Source organism: Chelonia mydas, chromosome 4, assembly GCF_015237465.2.
Source record: "Chelonia mydas isolate rCheMyd1 chromosome 4, rCheMyd1.pri.v2, whole genome shotgun sequence".
Taxonomy (NCBI): Eukaryota; Metazoa; Chordata; order Testudines; family Cheloniidae; genus Chelonia; species Chelonia mydas.
In genome coordinates this window covers 45,633,691-45,651,292 of record NC_057852.1, presented here as the reverse complement: position 1 = coordinate 45,651,292, position 17,602 = coordinate 45,633,691, and the positions used below count along the sequence as shown (strand labels likewise).

The 17,602-nt window shown below is 39.1% G+C and overlaps 2 protein-coding genes across 12 annotated transcripts in view; one reads left to right on the top strand and one right to left on the bottom strand.

Annotated features, from left to right (window-relative positions):
- The window catches only part of SCLT1 (sodium channel and clathrin linker 1), a 129,022-nt gene extending 120,097 nt beyond the window's left edge, over positions 1-8,925 (top strand). For all 4 annotated transcript variants that reach the window (XM_037897205.2, XM_027821620.3, XM_043545563.1 and 1 more), the window contains 2 exons: positions 2,700-2,795; positions 7,466-8,925. In XM_037897205.2, coding sequence (XP_037753133.1) covers positions 2,700-2,795; positions 7,466-7,528 — 159 coding nt within the window. In that variant the 3' untranslated portion in view covers positions 7,529-8,925. The remainder of the gene's footprint in view (positions 1-2,699; positions 2,796-7,465) is intronic.
- Positions 8,926-13,499: 4,574 nt separating this feature from the next.
- Positions 13,500-17,602, bottom strand: part of JADE1 (jade family PHD finger 1) — a 99,210-nt gene continuing 95,107 nt past the window's right edge. For all 8 annotated transcript variants that reach the window (XM_043545560.1, XM_037897201.2, XM_037897200.2 and 5 more), the window contains one exon: positions 13,500-17,290. In XM_043545560.1, the coding sequence (XP_043401495.1) occupies positions 16,392-17,290 (899 nt within the window). In that variant the 3' untranslated portion in view covers positions 13,500-16,391. The remainder of the gene's footprint in view (positions 17,291-17,602) is intronic.

Genomic DNA, 17,602 nt, shown 5'->3' with positions numbered 1-17,602 from the left:
CCACAGTGTTGGGCTGTTAAGGTGTTCTTCCCATCACAGGAATGTTAGATGTTGTTATATTATGGTCACTATCTCCAAGCGGCCCTGTTATAGTTACCTCTTGGGCCAGATCCTGCGCTTCACTCAAGACTAGATCAAGAGTTGCCTCTCCCCTTGTGGGTTCCTGTACCAGCTGCTCCAAGAAGCAGTCATTTAAAGTATCAAGAAATTTTGTCTCTGCATTTCGTCCTGAGGTGACATGTACCCAGTCAATATGGGGATAATTGAAATCCCCCACTATTATTGAGTTTTTTATTTTGATAGCCTCCGTAATCTCCCTTAGCGTTTCATCGTCACTATCACTGTCCTGGTCAGGTGGTTAATAATAGATCCCTACTGTTATATTCTTATTAGAGCATAGACTTACTATCCATAGAGATTCTATGGAACGTGGATTCATTTAAGATTTTTATTTCATTTGATTCTACATTTTCTTTCACATATAGTGCCCCCCCTCCGCACGACCTGTTCTGTCCTTCCGATATATTTTATACCCCAGAATGATTGTGTCCCATTGATTGTCCTCACTCCACCAGGTTTCTGTGATACCTATTATATCAATATCCTCCTTTAACACGAGGGACTCTAGTTCAGCCATCTTATTATTTAGACTTCTAGCATTTGTGTACAAGCACTTTAAAAACTTGTCACTGTTTATTTGTCTGCCCTTTTCTGATGTGTCAGATTCTTTATGTGAATGTTTCTTGTCTGATCTGGCCCATACTTTGTCCTGTTTCATCCCCTCCTCCTGACTAAAACCTAGAGAATCTCTATCAATAGACTCTCCTCTAAGAGAAGTCTCTGTCCGATCCACGTGCGCCTCTGCAGCAATCGGCTTTCCCCCATCTCTTAGTTTAAAAACTGCTCTGCAACCTTTTTAATGTTAAGTGCCAGCAATCTGGATCCACTTTGGTTTAGGTGGAGCCCATCCTTCCTGTATAGGCTTCCCCTATCCCCAAAGTTTCCCCAGTTCCTAATAAATTGAAACCCATCGTCTCATCCACACATTGAGACTGAAGCTCTGCCTGCCTAAGTAGCCCTGTGCGTGGAACTGGTAGCATTTCTGAGAATGCCACCATAGAGGTCCTGGATTTCAGTCTCTTTCCTAGCAGCCTAAATTTGCCTCCAGGACATCTCTCCTACCCTTCCCTATGTCACTGGTACCTACATGTACCACGACCACCGGCTCCTCCCCAGCACTACACATAAGTCTATCTAGATGCCTCGAGAGATCCGCAACCTTCGCACCAGGCAGGCAAGTCACCATATGGTTCTCCCGGTCATCACAAACCCAGCTATCTGTGTTTCTAATGATCGAATCTCCCATTAGTAACACCTGCCTTTTCCTAATGACCGGAGTTCCCTCCCCCGGAGAGGTAACCTCAGTGCGAGAGGATACCCCAACATCATCTGGAAGGAGGGTCCCAACTATGGGAAGGTTTCCCTCTGTTCCCGTTGACTGCTCTCCTTTTCTGGGCCTTTCATCCTCCTTAACAGTGCAGGGGCTGTCTGACCGGAGGTGGGACAAATCTACAGTGTCCTGGAAAGCCTCATCAACCTACCTCTCTGCCTTCCTTAGCTCCTCCAGTTTCACCACCCTGGCCTCCAAAACCTGTACACGGTCTCTGAGGGCCAGGAGCTCCTTGCACCGAATGAACACGTACGCCACCCGTCTACAGGGCAAGTAATCATACATGCTACACTGAGTGCAATAAACAGGATAGCCTCCACTCTGCTGCTGGGCTTCTGCCTGCATTTTCTCCTACAGTTACCTAGGTTAATGATAGGGTTTTTGTTTAAATCAAGAAGTTTTGATTATAGTTTAGTGTAAAGGTTTTAAAGAATGGCAAGTCTACCTTGCTCCCTTCCCACTCCCCTTCCAAACTCCCTCTCGAAATTCCCTGTTAGCGGCCCCTGGTCTCTTGCTCACTGCTTTATAAAGCCCTGGCATCCTTCATAGCCCCACCCTTGACTAAGGCTCAGCCAATGAACAGAGGCTTCTAGATTTCAAACCTTGTTTAGAAGCTCACAGCTTCCAACTGCTGGCCACAGCACACGGTCCTTCAAATAAACAGACAGACAAACACAAGCTCAGCACCTAACCCCCAAACACAAACACACACTACAGACAGCCACTTACCCCAACAGTCCCATATTTACTCCTCCTTCACCTGGAGAACTCCCTCTCGAAACTCCCTGTTAGCGGCTCCCCTGTTGGCAGGAAGGTGCTGCAGGTAGTGGTCCAGACATAACCTGGCTATTTGAGCAGTTCAGAAAGAGTGTCTTTCCTATTTCTTATGTTCACTTTTCTGACCCTCCCTTCTCCTGTTCACAGCTTGCTATTTCCCATGTGTATCATAATTGTGAGAGATGCTAGGCTGAAGAATGGAAAATTTCTTATACAATAATTTCCTTTCTGCTAGCAGCAGCATCTCTAAGGTGCCACAAGTACTCCTCATTCTTTTTGCTGATACAGACTAACACGGCTACTATTCTGAAACCTGGAAATTATTCGGAATCACAAGCATATATAATTTCTGTCTTGTAGGTGGTAAATAGTTCCAATATTTGGCATTGACCAAACTCCATTTGCTCAAAGTTTTCTCACTGCAATATATATGAAACTTACAGTTGTAATAAGATCTTTCACTTTTATACAGAATGAAAAATTAATGATGGAGCATCAAGAAAAAGTCAACAGACTTCAAAGGCGACTAACACAGGCAGAACAGAGGGCAGCTACAGCATCTCAACAGGTACAAAACTGTAATCAGAAAGCAACCTTATTACAGCTGCATAACAAGAGGTCTTTGAATGTTACAAGAAAAAATGTTGTTTTGGAATCTCCCTAGGGTAGAAGTAATTGATTGTTTGTTTGTTTGTTTGTTATATGTAGTAAATTAGCTGATACAAACAACTATACAGTTCTAACTTGGCAAAATGTGTCATTTCAGAATATTTAACTACACTCCAAGCTTCTGACCATTATGAATGAGTGAAATACTTCACTTGGGCACATCACTGAAAATCCAGTGCTTTCATGTAATATGTTTGTGGAAATAAATTAGATGTAAACTCTGTTTATGTGGTTGTCGGCATATTAATGAAAGCATGTGAGTTTTTAGTAATCCTCTGCAACAAAGGAAGGAGCCCACTTATTAAGTCTGTGCAAAACTGAATCAATGTCAGAATGAGGGAATAATCTATAAAGTTTAAATATCTATCACTACTGATTTCACAGAACAGCTGATCCAGCTCCCTTGCAAATTGACCAGTAAGGCTGTATTCATTAGAAATGATGGCTTCATAGTAATAAAATGCAGATGTTGTGCTAGCTCCCACAGACTGGCACCTGTAGAATCTCATTCTGATTCAGAAGACAAATATGTCTTCGTTTCATAGCAATAGAACTCTGTCTAGGCTTTTTTTAGGCAGTTGAAGCTAGTTTAAGACAGACACAGTTGTGGGTCAGGAATTTCTAGGTCCTAACTAGTTGACAGATGTCTCATACTGGAAAAAGAGACAAGTTGGAATGTCAAAGGAGGGGAAATTTTTAATTGTGTTCTGTGTCTACTCAGTTCTATCATATACCGTCTTACTTTTAGATTACAATTTTCAGTCTCCCTCCACAAAAGTAAATAACTTAAAAAAGAAGCATGTGTTGCCGTGTGGGGAGGAGAGTGATTCTCCCTCACACAGTTCATAATTTTGGGGAGAAGACATAAGACAGCCATATTGGGTCAAACCAATGGTCCGTGTAGCCCAGTATCCTTTCTCTGACAGTGACTACTGCCAGATGCCTCACAGTGAATGTACAGAACAGGGCAATTATTGAATAATCCATCCCATCATCCAGTCCCAGCTTCTGTCAGTTGGAGGTTAAGGGACGCCCAGGGCATGAGGTAGTGTCCCTGACCGTCTTGACTAATAGCCATTGATGGACCTATCCTCCATGAACTTATCTAATTCTTTTTTAAACCCAGTTATATTTTTAGCCTTTAGAACATCCCATGGCAACAAGTTCAACATGTTGACTGTGTGTTGTGTGAAGAAATAGTTTGCTTTTTTTGTTTCAAACCTACTGCCTGTTAATTTCATTGGGTGACCCCCCCGCCCCCAGTTCTTGTGTTATGTGAAGGGATAAATAACACTTCCTTATTTACTTTCTCCATACCAATCATGATTTTTTAGACCTCTGTCATATCCTCCCCCCTTAGTCATCTGTTTTCCAAGATGTAGTCTCAGTCATTTTAATTTCTCCTTGTATGGAAGCTGTTCCATACCCCTAATCATTTTTTTTTCTTTTGCTCTTCTCTGAATTTTTCCCCATTCTAATTTATCTTTTTTGAGATGGGGCAACCACAACTGCATGCATGCAGTATTTAAGGTATAGGTGTACCATGGATTTATGTAGTGGCATAATACTTTCAGTCTTATTTATCCCTTTCCTAATGGTTCTTAACATTGTTAGCCTTATTGAGTGCTGCTGCACGTTGAGCAGATGTTTATAGAGAACTATCCACAATGGCTCCAAGATCTCGGTCTTGAGTGGTAACAGCTAGTTAGACCCTATCATTTTGTATGTATAGTTGGGATTATGTTTTCCAATATGCATTACTTCTCATTTATCAGCATTGGATTTCATCTGCCATTTGTTGCCAAGTTACCCAATTTTGTGAGATCTTTTTGTAACTCTTCACAGTAAGCTTCACACTTAACTATCTTGAGTACTTTTGTATCATCTGCAAATTTTGCCACCTCACTCTTCTCTCCCTTTTTCTGCTCATTTATGAATACCTTGAACAATACAGGTCCCAGTAAAAATCTTTGCAGGACCCTATTATTTACTTCTCTCCATTGTGAAAACTGACCACTTTCTTTCGTGTCTTTTAGCCATTTACTGATCGATGAGAGGACCTTCCCTCTTATCCTATAACTGCGTACTTTGCTTAAGATCCTTTGACGAGGCACCTTGTCAAGGGCTTTCTGAAAGTCCAAGTATACTAGAACAACAGGCTTACCCTTGTCCACATGTTTGTTGATCCCCTCAAAGAGCTGTGAGGCATGATTTCCTTGATTAGATTGGTGAGGCATGATTTCCTTTTACAAAAGCCTTGCTGACTCTTTTCCAATATGTTTATCTACATGTCTGATAATTTGTTGGGTTTTTTTGCATAGTTTCAACCCATTTGTCTGTTACTGAGGTTAGGCTTAGTCGCCTATAATTGCCAGGATCGCCTCTTGAACTTTTTTTTAAAAGTCAGTGTTATTTTAGCTATTAGCTATCCTCCAGTCTTCTGGCAAAGAGGTTGATTTAAGTGATAGGTTACATACCATAGTAGTTTTGCAATTTCATATTTGAGTTCCTTTAGAACTCTTGGCTGATCATCATCTGGTCATGGTGACTTATTACTGTTTAATTTATTAGTTTGTTCCAAAACCACCTCTACTGACAGATACCTCAGTCTGGGTCGATGCCTCAGATTTGTCACCTACACATGAACCATTCTTTTTAGATATCTCCCCTATATCCTCTGCAGTGAAGACCAATGTAAAGAATTCATTCAGTTTCTCCTCAACAGCCTTGTCTTCCTTGACTGTTTCTTTAGCACCTCAATTGTCCAGTGGCCCCACTGATTGCTTGGCAAGCTTCCTTCTTCTGATGTACTTTAAAAAAATTTTGGCCGTTAGTTTTTGTGTCTTTTCCCAGATGCTTTTCAAATTTTCTTTGCCTGCTTTATAATATTTATACACTTGACTTGCCAGAGTTTATGCTCCTTTTTATTTTCCTCACTGAATTTGACTTCCAATTTTTAAAAGATGTCTTTTTGTTTCTAACTGCATCTTTTACTCTGCTATTTGGCCACAGTGACTTCTTTTTTTTTTTTTTTTTTTTTGTCCTCTTACTGTTTTTTGTTTTGTTTTTTTTAATTTGGAGTATACATTTCGTTTGAGCCGCTATTATGGTGGTCTTAAATAGTCTCCATGCAGTTTTCAGGCATTTCATCCTTGTGACTGTTCCTTTTAATTTATGTTTAACTAGCATCCCCTTTTTTGTGTAATCCCATTTTTGAAGTTAAATACTACTGTGGTGGGTTTCTTTGGCATTTTTCCCCCTACAAGGATGTTAACTTTAATTACAGTATGGTCGCTATTACTGAGGTTTTAGCTATATTCGCCTCTTGGACTAGATTCTGTGCTCCACTTAGGACTAAATCAAGAATTGACTCTGCCCTTGTTGGTTCCAGGACAAGCTGTTCCAAGAAGCAGTCATGATACATTTTAGACAAATTACAAAGTCAGGAGGGCAGTTTTACAGCTTAAAAGAGTTTGATGTTGATCCAGCACCAGAATGCCCTCCATACACACACATCCCTTCCAGTAATAACATTAACTACTTTAGAATCACAAGGCAAAAATTACCTAGCTGTAAACAGTTAGCAGGAAAACGATCCTGTACATGGAACAGTTATACCATCCCTTCCTCATTAGCATTGTGCTCCCAAATTGAACTGTTTACTACACTTCAGTAGTCTTGAATGTTACTCTCTCTAAGATTGGCTGGAGTGCAACCCTCTGGAGTGCATTACTACTTATTAGTGGGCAAGCAGTGGATGGAAAATAGATAGATTTGTTAGGTCCAAAGATATTAGGAGAACTGCAGTCTGATAGACCGGGATAATAAGCAGAAATGAACAGCATGGAAAATACATAGTTTTGTTTGCTTCACCTTTGCAGTGAGTGTCAGGAAGAAATAAAACTTGAAACTCAAATGACCCCACTGCAAATTATGTCCTGCATACAAATATTGCAAATGTTTAATCTGTCCTGTCTACTGTTTCAACATTAAAGATCCCACATACCTTTTCTTAAGAGTAGGAGTTTCCCCGTGTAACTGCGACCCAATTTCATCTGTCTACTGTTATATAATTTGCTATGTGTCACTTGTTCCCTTAGCTGTTGCCACCTACCGCAAAGGTTTGTATTTCAGTGATGCAGTATGTATATAAAGTATCATGTATAGCCATTTCAGGATGACACTATCTATAAAATGTAATATTTCTATTAAATAGTCAGTGATTGGTTTTTACTTAATAGTCTAATACCCATAAAAGAGGGGTGCAACGCTGAAAAATCACCACTAAAATGCAATCCTTTAGACAGACATTGCATTTTTTTAAAATAATTTGAATTCTACATTTCATGCATTTTATTTTAGTATAGCACAACCTCTATTACCCAATCCTCCGTCATTCAAAACTCTTTTGTATGTGAAATAGGGTCACAACCGTGGGCATATATTGAGAATTCTTTCAAGTATCCAAAATTTCAGTTATTTGTGTTTATTCTGTCTCCTCGATGACATTTTGCTTATTGAGATTTTCGTGGAATAGTGAAACTATTGACTGTTTGTTTTTACTTGCAGCTCAATGTGATTACTGTGCAGAGGAAAAAAGCTGCCTCCATGGTGGATCTAGAAAATATTTAAAAAATATGCTTTGTTCATTCACACCACTTAAGAATTGGAAAATCTGTCAGAGGAATACAGTATTGGAGCATTAAAGCCTATAGCACACAGCTAGACTTGTGTAATTTGCATAAACATTTTCCATTCTGTTTGCGCAAGGGGGAAAAAAGCTCACAGTAAATACAGGAACGAGAGTATGCAAAATAATATAATGATCTCTTATGTAAAATGAAGCCCACATTCATCAATGTAAAATTACAAGCGTACTGTGCATAGTGTGGGTTTTTTGATTTAATGGCAATCATGACAAAATAGTATTAAAGAAGTATGTACCAATGTGCTGACAATTATAAACACCTTTACTCTGTATGTACAAATGATTTGTTTAATTACATTTTGTATGACATTTTCTTAATGTACAAGTGCAATGTAATAAATTATGTACTTTCTAAACAGATTGTGTGCATGGGAAGGAATGGGCTGCATCCTCTTTGGTGAATGAAACTGAGAAACTAGTTATGTCCTGAGTTTCAAATAGTGGGGATGTGTGGTAGTTTTGCACATGACTGCCTTGACTTTCAGTGTTTTGCAGTACAGTATTTGTGGGTTTTTTCAGTTTGTTTCCTCCGTGATACCCGTTGAAAATAGTAAAATGTAGATACTAATCTGGTCTCTGGTACTCCAGGCTCTTCCCAGTTGTAGTTCTTACTCTAATCACTACTTCACAGTTGTGCCTTACCTCTGTGATCAACTTCTTTCCCTGGTATGCATATGTATGGGAACCTGTGGCAACTGTTATTCCTAGCAGCAACACTGTACAACAGGCTAGGCAAAGTCATACAGAAGAATATGTACCCCCCTTGACTCTTTCAGATCAAAATATTCATTTTAATTCCACAGAATAAGGGTTCAAGGACTCTCTTGAGATTACATTTTGTTCTTTTTGCTTTGAGGATGGCAAATTCTATGCAATTATTCTAAAAAGGGCTTTTGAAGGAAAGTTAGTATATTAGACTCTTAACTGTTTTCTCTTTAAGCATATATAACATTTGAAAATTCATTTGACAGATCGTGAAAGTCCATCGTTGTCTGAAGTAAGTGATTTTAATTTCTTGTGTGTTTATTTGAAGATTTTCACAATACTGTATATTTTCTCCTCCCTTTCAACATATTCACAATATAAAGGACAATGAAACTTAAATTTATTTGGACTGATAATTCATCCATGCTTACCTGAAAATTTCCTTTCTTTGAATAAGATGCATAGATTTTTACAGTGGGTCTTCAGCCTGCTTGCATCTTTGGGGCAGAACCAGACTGTCAGTCACTGGAGGTAGGGGTCTCTCCTGCCCACAAAGAGTCTGTCAGTTAAGACAACTTCCATAGCCAAGGATAATTCTCCTCCTTTAATAATCTAAGAAAAAAACTGTACTTAAGAAAAAATAACTCCTGCTGTCTCCTACTGCGGAGCATAGTTTTAATCAGTCACTTCCTCAGTTTGATGTATCCCAGTGCCGAGCCCAATTTATAACAAGGGAGGGCTAGCTCTGTGAACCTGTTACTCAAAGTTGGTTTTCAAGTATGCATGGATCCACTTTCCTGTTTCTTCTTATACCTATTAGCCACCACATATCTCCAATTAATCTTTGTTCCCAAATAATAGGCAAGGCTTGCAGCATGCCATAAATATCACTAAAAACCTAGACACTAAGCCAAAAGAGAAAGTTCATTTGAAAACCTGTGGCCCCCTCATTGAGAGCACCTCACTTGCTGTCTGTCTGTTTGCATTTAAACCAGGGAGCCTGAGCACCTCAGCGATCCTCTCATACAGAGCTAGTTTTTACTACATATGCAAATTTTACAATATCTGCTCTTTTAATCTTTTAATGCTTTGGTCCTTGTCACGTCACAGTGCTGCAATTCATATACTGAATTCCTAAAAGCCCATCTTCATACAAGAGAAAAGCCACCTGTTTTCTCATATCACTCTGATTTTATTGCCACAATCAGCAATAGATGGGAGTATAACTGAAAGAAGGTCCTAAAATCAAAGGAATAATGTATTTAATCAGAAACAAGCATTCGCTGGTTTTAGTAAATTAAAGATGGCTTATTGAAATGTTTACAGTTTCCACAGATGATGACCAGTAAATCCAAGCTAGAGAATGACTCAACACTACTTGAGCCATTTCTCATCAATGCAGAGGCTGGCGTGAGTCAAGAAGGGGTGATTTCTAACGCTCAGACTACAGGCTGTACATCATGAATCAGAGAGGTACAATTGCCCCTTCTGTGCACATTTTGCCTGAGGTTGTGTACTGATGATGTATTGGAACTTGTAAAATAGTTTACATTTAGGGAATATGCAGTTGAGGTATGAAGCTATAAAAGAACAGAGGCAACTAATACAAACCAAAAAGGTCTGGGTTGATACTGCTGTTCAAACTGCAAGCATCCCCCACTTTCAGTTCAAAATGGTGTGTTGATTACAGCTCTTTTATTATTGAGGGAAATTAACACATATATTGACATCATAATTATAGGCTGTACTGCCTTATAAAGGTTGTTTGACAATTCCCTTTATAAGACACTGTTTTCAGTTGCTTTATAACCCCGCTAAACTTTTTGGAAAGTTTCAGCCAAAACAATTCAGCCATTTCCGAAAACAAGGCTAGGGCTGGGTACATTTTGCTATTGTCAGGATTTGTTGACTTTGAGAATGGCTCTAGCACCCCCATGCAGGAAGTTGAAATTTAGTAGAGGGTAGCCTTTGTGTCAGGCATGTGCCTTCTGCCTTGCCCTTAAAAATCTGTCCAAATTTGACCAAGGCATAAGACTGAAAAAACCTCAATTCATACATGCTCAGTAGAGACTTGCTAAAACAGTTCAATTTTCTGAAGATTCAATCTTCCCTGAGCATGATTTTCCCTGAAAATGCAATTTCTGGGTGCCCTGGGTTGTGGTGGGTCCAGGCATTGGAGTTGAGAGCAGGGAGCCTCTCTCTCCTGTGTACTCTAAATGTACAGAATGGACCTGCTCTAGCGATTAAATGGTTGTGTTCTAGAGGAGGCTGTTGAACAGTCAGAAGGTATATAGACTCCAACTTGTGGGGCTGTTAAACTGCAGCTAAACGTTCAGGCTTGGGCTGGAGCCCAGAGCTGTGGGACCCCGCAAATGTCTACACCACAGTTTTACAGCCCCACAGCCTGAGCCCCAACTAACTGACTCAGGCCAGCCATAGCTGTTTAACTGCTATGTAGACACATCCTAATTGTGTGTCCCTTGTGTTCTGGCTGCCTGACTTAAGATCCTGAGGTCTGATTTTTTTTATTAGTGCTGAGCACTCTCAGCTGCTACTGAAGTCAATGGGAGCATCTTCTTTGAACATATAAAGTGCTGTATAATAACATTAAGTACTCTGAAAAATGAAGTCTTACGTTGGGTACCCAAAATTAGTGGATACTTTTTACCTTAATTTCTCTCTGCCTTAGTTCTCCATTTATAAAATGTGGATAATACCTCCATCTCATAGGGATGCTGTGAAAATAATAAATTCATCATTGTATGTGAAACACAGATACTGTTAGTGATGAGCACCATGGCCCATGAGGAAATTAATAATTTGTCTTCAGAATAGAGTTTGAATAACGTGCAGTAAATAAGGCATGGGGCCATACATTGAACAATGAATAGAATAAAATATTGAATAGCTGCTCATAAAGTGAACACCATCCAGTCTGTGCACTGAATGAGGCAGAGGTTCTGGGGGAGAAAATAGTGTGTAACCCTGTAATTAAAGACTAATTCTTAATGCATTTACAGAAGGGGGCTGAATTAAGGTTGCACAGGCAACCTGCTCTAGGGATTAAAGAGTTGTGTTCTAGAGGAAGCTGTTGGCTGTAGAACTATCAGGTATATAGCGAATGGGGCAGCGCACTGCAGGAAGAGAAAGGATGGTTTTATGGTTGTGTTGAAAGGTGCCCTGGGGAACTAAAGTCCTATGCCTGCCTGTGCCACAGAGTTCCCGTGTCATGCTGGGCAAATCACTTAAACCAGACTTTTCATAGATGGTTAAAAGGGTATGTCTACACTGCAATTAAACACCCCTGGCTGGCCTGTCACAGCTGACTCAGACTTGTTGGGTTCTAAAATTGCACAGGCAACCTTAATTCTGGCATTTCTTAACCTTTGAATGCTTGACTTGCAACCTTAATGTGCTTTTAACATAATTTTGTATATAATAATAAAGGGCTAACGTCCCCTACTCTTTTTTAATGTCTTTTTGCGGACACTGAGCCAAATGAATATTTTGAAGTACAGACCTAGTCTAATATAGCAGCCCTCATCTCCATTAGAGTGCAAACATGCGTTACTGTAACATTAAGGTGGCACTGTGAAACATTCTAATTGGGGATGCAAAGTAAAGGTGAATGTGCAATTTTCTCTGTCCTATGAACATGTCTTAAAATACAGCCTTTAATTATGTGACCACTTACTATTTCCCAAATAATGCAATAGAATAAAAGTGATTTTCCCTACAGTCTTGGTTTGTGAATTTTCGATTCCTGTAACATCCAAATTGAAATCATTTTTTTACAATGCATGCACATAGGCAGGTAGAGTTAAGGTTGCACAATATTAAACATCCACTCTGACTGGCATTGTATAAGAGAATGATGAGGTTACACTCTATTAAGATTGAAACTTAATGTTGCCTTAATGTATTAGGAAATAAGGGTTTTCCTGCACATTCATCCTTGGAATTTTTTTGTAAAGTGGTGCCTCACCTACAGCTTGGAGATTATGTAGTTCCTTTTAAACTGCTGCACTTGTTTATCTGATATATGCTGTTGTGGCTTCATAAGGCCATGGCTTACCCTTGGATGGGTGGGCAATTAACATTGCAATGAACAGCCTGTAACAAACCTGAAATGTGGAAGCCCATTTCAACACACAGTTAAGTATGATGCTGTTGGGTTACATAAATGATTTGGTGAGCTTGCCACTGTAGCAGTAAGAGATCACGGATATGTAACATTCCACATATAGAAACATTCAGAGGTACACTTGTAAAATGTAAAGAAATAGGCCTCTTTCTGTTTATAACAAAACTACATTTCTGCATTCTGTAGATTTTTGGCTATTTTAACCAAACTGCCAAACTTTTATGAAGATTTCTATTTGCCTTTCACTTGTTCCATAAAGCAAACCTAAGACGATTTAAAATTCAAAGTGCAGTTTTGGACAGCAAGGATAGCAAAGTGACTTAAAAAAAAAAATACTTACCAGATTCTCTTCTAAGTTTATACTCCATTTTAGCGACTTACTGTAGACCAGTGTGTGAGCCCTTTACTAACACTGCTGAACAAATAATCACAGGTAGATCCACTGATTTCAGAAAGATTACTTGTTTAAGAAATTGTTCACCAAAAAAGAATAAAGGAGAGGTCACACTCTGAGCTTTAACGATTAAAATAATGTTTTACTACCGTTGGCCCTCCAGAGCCAATACAGGGAAGAATGAGCTATATCTTGGTCTTGCGAGCACCTCAGGCACCTTCCAGTTTCAAAAACTTCAACTACTAATGCTACGAGTAAGAGAGAAGATATGGCAAGCACTGAGTAAGTGTTACAGTCATATCACTCTAGAAATATATAATAGCATTTCATTACTTGTAAGCTATATATGTGTGTGTGTGTGTGTGTGTGTATATATATATATATATATATATGTGTGTGTGTGTGTGTGTGTGTATGACTGGGCACCAAACACGACAATTGTTGGTCCCAGTGGTCCCAATCCTGGAAACACAAATGTGCTTAAAGCACGAGCTTACTGCAATGAGACAGCCTATATGCTTAAAGTTCAGCACGTACATATATGCAGGATGTTTATTTTAACTTTGCTTAGATATCATGGCAATGAATACAGGTATATAAACCTGAACAGAATGGACAAAAGTGGAGATTTTAAAATTGAACACTGCCAGTCTATTGCAAAATGTACAGCATTTATTCACATACAGACAAAAAGGCACAATTCTACTAAATATTTTAACAAAAAAATACAGCTGTCTTCAACTAGATCTTTATAAATACTTCAGAAAAGGGGGAAAATAAATACAGGTTTGGGCCAAGTAATATAAAATAGTCATCTCTACATATACTTTTTATCTCTGATTCTATCAGTTTCTCGTCATGCACCTTTTTTTTTTTTTAAATTTTAGCTGAATGGACACCAAAGCTAGGCACATAGTGAAAAATCTTCTGTACAAGATTTTACAAATGTAATGACAATTTTTTTCAAATTTTTAAAATAATAAAGATTTGCACACATGACACGAATAAACCCTTCATTTAGATTTGTGTGTGTTTATACCCTAACAAATGGCATTCCTGGCAACTTTACAAAAGTTTAACTAGCCTACATTTTGACATAATACACCAATCATAATCAAAGAGATTGCTTGGTCAATCTGCACAAGGAAAGGTAAAGCTTAAAAAAAAATGAATGAATGGTTTCATACCAATAAAACACAAGGGGTGGGTTTGGGTTGTTACTGCTATACTTATGACTCCTCTGTTGCTGAGCGCTAAGCCTGGCATGAAACTAACTTTTACAGCTGGCCATACTGCAATTAGCTTGCCTTGTAGCTTTTTTTGTAATTAGGGGTTTGGGAAAAGCGCTTTTTTATTTGGTTCAGCATAAAGTGGAACATTAGAAAGCTTATTAACCTAAATGTGTGGGGAGTAAAACATATAAGGCATTATTTCTGCACAATGCTAGCATTCATAATAGTGCAAATGAATCAGGTACCTCTTTCAAACTGATGTGAGGTTAAATGTTTGCTTAGAATCAAATTTAATTTTTTTTTCCTTCTATGGCTTGACAAACAATTCCCTATATCACAACCTCCTTACAGTAATAAACTTAGCCCTCATCTAGAAATGTTGCTGAATTTAAAAGTGAAATCAACTGTACTTCCCTCTTCTCCCATTGCCAATAAAAAAAATTTTAATCAAAGAGAACTTTAATATTTTAAGTCACATCAAGAGTGAATCTCTGTATGACTCAGATCCACCATTCCTCCTTTGTTATGTGCAACAACAAGTTAATCTGACCAGCAAAGTCATGAGATGAATCTGGTTTCTCAGGAGCAGCAATGTTTAAACAAAGTATTGTTTCAATACAAACATTTCCCCTTCCCAAGATTATCCATTAAGTGTCAACGGGTTACGCCTCAATTTAGTTTTAAACATTTGTTTGAAGTTTTTAATTATTTGATAACTTGCATAGCAAGATGGAATGTCAATAAGCCTATTTTGTCAACTGAACCCTCTGGAAGACTTAAAGTTAACAGCAAAGTTCTATTGTTTCTTTATTCTTTCCCTGCCCCAATAAGGAGGGGTTAAATGTTAAAATGTATTACGTAATTGAATACTGATAGTAGTGGGTGGGGGAAAAGAAAAAGGGATTCTTCCATCTGCCCATATTTCTAAACTCACTGCTGCTTAAACTTAATTTCAATTTTATGTCTGCCTTATGTTGATGCAGCATTCCAAAGATTTCAGGCTCTTATAACATCCATTGTTATGATACATATGCACTCTATTCAGTGCACAAACAAAATAGTCTCTCTATGTACTGTTAATGTTATTGCTGATAGCTTACTCACTAGTTATTGCCATTCGTGGTTATTTAAAAAAGTTATGTAATCAGACTGTGAGCTCCCCCTCTCATCAATTCTAGTCCAGAATAGAATGAAATCACTTTATCTTGGTCTGAATGTAAAGAGCTAATCACAATTTATTGCCTTTCCTTTTTATTCTATTTAAAAATATATATATATATTTGTCCTTTTTCTTTTTTTTTAAGTAACGCTTTAGTGTCAGATGCTTGGATGTCCCAGTACATACCATTAGTGCATAAGTGGCTGGTGTTGGGAAATCCTGCTGACTAGTGCCTTCAAGTTAGTCATACCCACTTGAATTGTCATCGTATTCCTGGAGGGCAGGTGCTTGGATAATGGTAAAGCTGCTCTGTGGATTGTTCCATAGAATGCAGTAGGCCATAAATTTGTCCCTTTCTCAGAACTGGACAAACTATCTTCTAAATGTATTCCTTCCCCAGAATTGAAGAGCTTAGGAGTATGGCTCTGTGCTCAGACTGGGTCTTTTCATGTTGTTACTGTTGTATCACTAGGCAGCTGCAGCTCAAACCTGTCCCCTTCATTTTTCTCCAATAATTGTGGTTAAAACTGACTACCTGTTGGATGTATTTACATGTAAACTCTCTGGAGTTACGGAAGATTTAGAGCTGCCATGTATACTGAACTCTAATATACCAAAAACATTCTGCAGGCAAATATGCTTAAAGACCTGCCACAGTCCAAGGAAAGTAAGCATTTGTAATGGGTTTAGAAATGCTGGATGGTTAACTAACCAGATTTGATATAGTATACACTAGTTAATTTAACAGCTTGTGCTTTTGGGGAGAGGAAAAAATTCTTGTCACTGCTGTTTTGCTAAAGAGAGACAGATGCAACCTCCCCTTCCCCCCACGTGTTTAATGAATTCTTTTAGTGTTCCGCCAAAGATTCCATTTTAATAGTGATGCCGTCATGTTTCCTCAAGAAAGTTGCAAATAAAAAAAGATTCAAACTTCTCACCGAAACAGATAAGGACTCAGGGGCAGGGGGCAAAATCGTAGTCTTAAGTGCACGTAAACATGTTTATACAGCTTGGGGTAACTGTTTATCTCTTTGTCAATCTGTAGCCATGTCTAAAACCCCATCCTCCCCGCCTCACACCAATAAATAATGCAGAGTGGGTTTGTAGGCAGTGCCGCTATTGACCATGGTGCTGAAGATGTCTTACTGTCCAGTCAGGAAGCGAGGATACTTCTCCTAATAATGTCTGTCCTCCTGGTGATAGTGCTGTTTGGACTAAGCCTTTGCTGTCTGCATTTTTTCTCAGCCACCTCAGTTTCTGAGTCACTCATTTCAGCATCTGGAGCATACCCATCATTTTCCCTGTCTGTCTTTAGTTTGCTCTTTGCCCTGTCTTTAGGCAAAACTCTGCCCATGCCCAAGTATGGATAGTTAGAGTTCTGGTGGCAGGTCTCCTCCTGGATCTCTCCCTGGTGTTGTCTCTCCCCCTTCTTTGGAATTCGGAATCCGCCCCAGTTTTTCACTGGGCTTGTGGGTGTAGTAGGCACTTTAACCACAGGCCGGTTACAGTTTATTTTGATGAGAGATCCATTGCATTTAGGCACTATATCCCTCCGTGTGCCAGGTGCTGACCTACCACCTGGATGGTTCACAGACCTTTTGTTTTCTGATTGCCTCTGAGACACTTCTGTGGATGTCAGTGGCTTGTGGCTGTGCTTGGAAGGCTTTTCCTTCAGTTCTGCCTTGATTACCTCATAAGAGGAATGATTGTCTCTTCTTTTCCTGTGGTCTGTCATAACTATCCCATTTCTCTGTTGTGCTGATACAATGCGTGCTTCTGCAAAGGCCTTTTCAAAATTTAAAAAGCTACCTGGAGTTGCAACACCTTCCCTTCGGCTGGGCTGCTTGAGCAGGGATTTGCTGTCACTCCCAGAGCTGTTCCTTACTCTGTCTCTCTTGTGTGATTTTTTCAGTGTGCGTGTCAGAGAAGTGCCCATTTGCTTCCTGAAGAAAGCAGAATGCCACTTCAAATCCTCTATCTTGGGAGCATCAGGACCCAAGGGTGGACTGTTGAACAACACCACGTTTTCTACTGAGGAGGAGGAAGGCACACCTAAAAGCAACACAGAGAAATTACTTCACAGTTCAGCCAAAGCAAATCACTTTCCCGATATAACAACTCCTAAAATTCCTCTCTTAAATTTTTCTTTCCTGCCTCCAACTTGTTTTAATTATGCTGGAGCATGACCAGCATTTAATGGCTTTCATAACGTCCAACATCTGACAGTGATCAGCCTTCCATAACTCTCCTACTTACTGTAGGTCTAATTATATTTAGATGCAATTTCCATAGCGCTATAGATACTATAGCTAACCTGTAGCTCAGATTTTAAGGCCAGAAGGGGCCATTGTGTTTGTCTAGTCT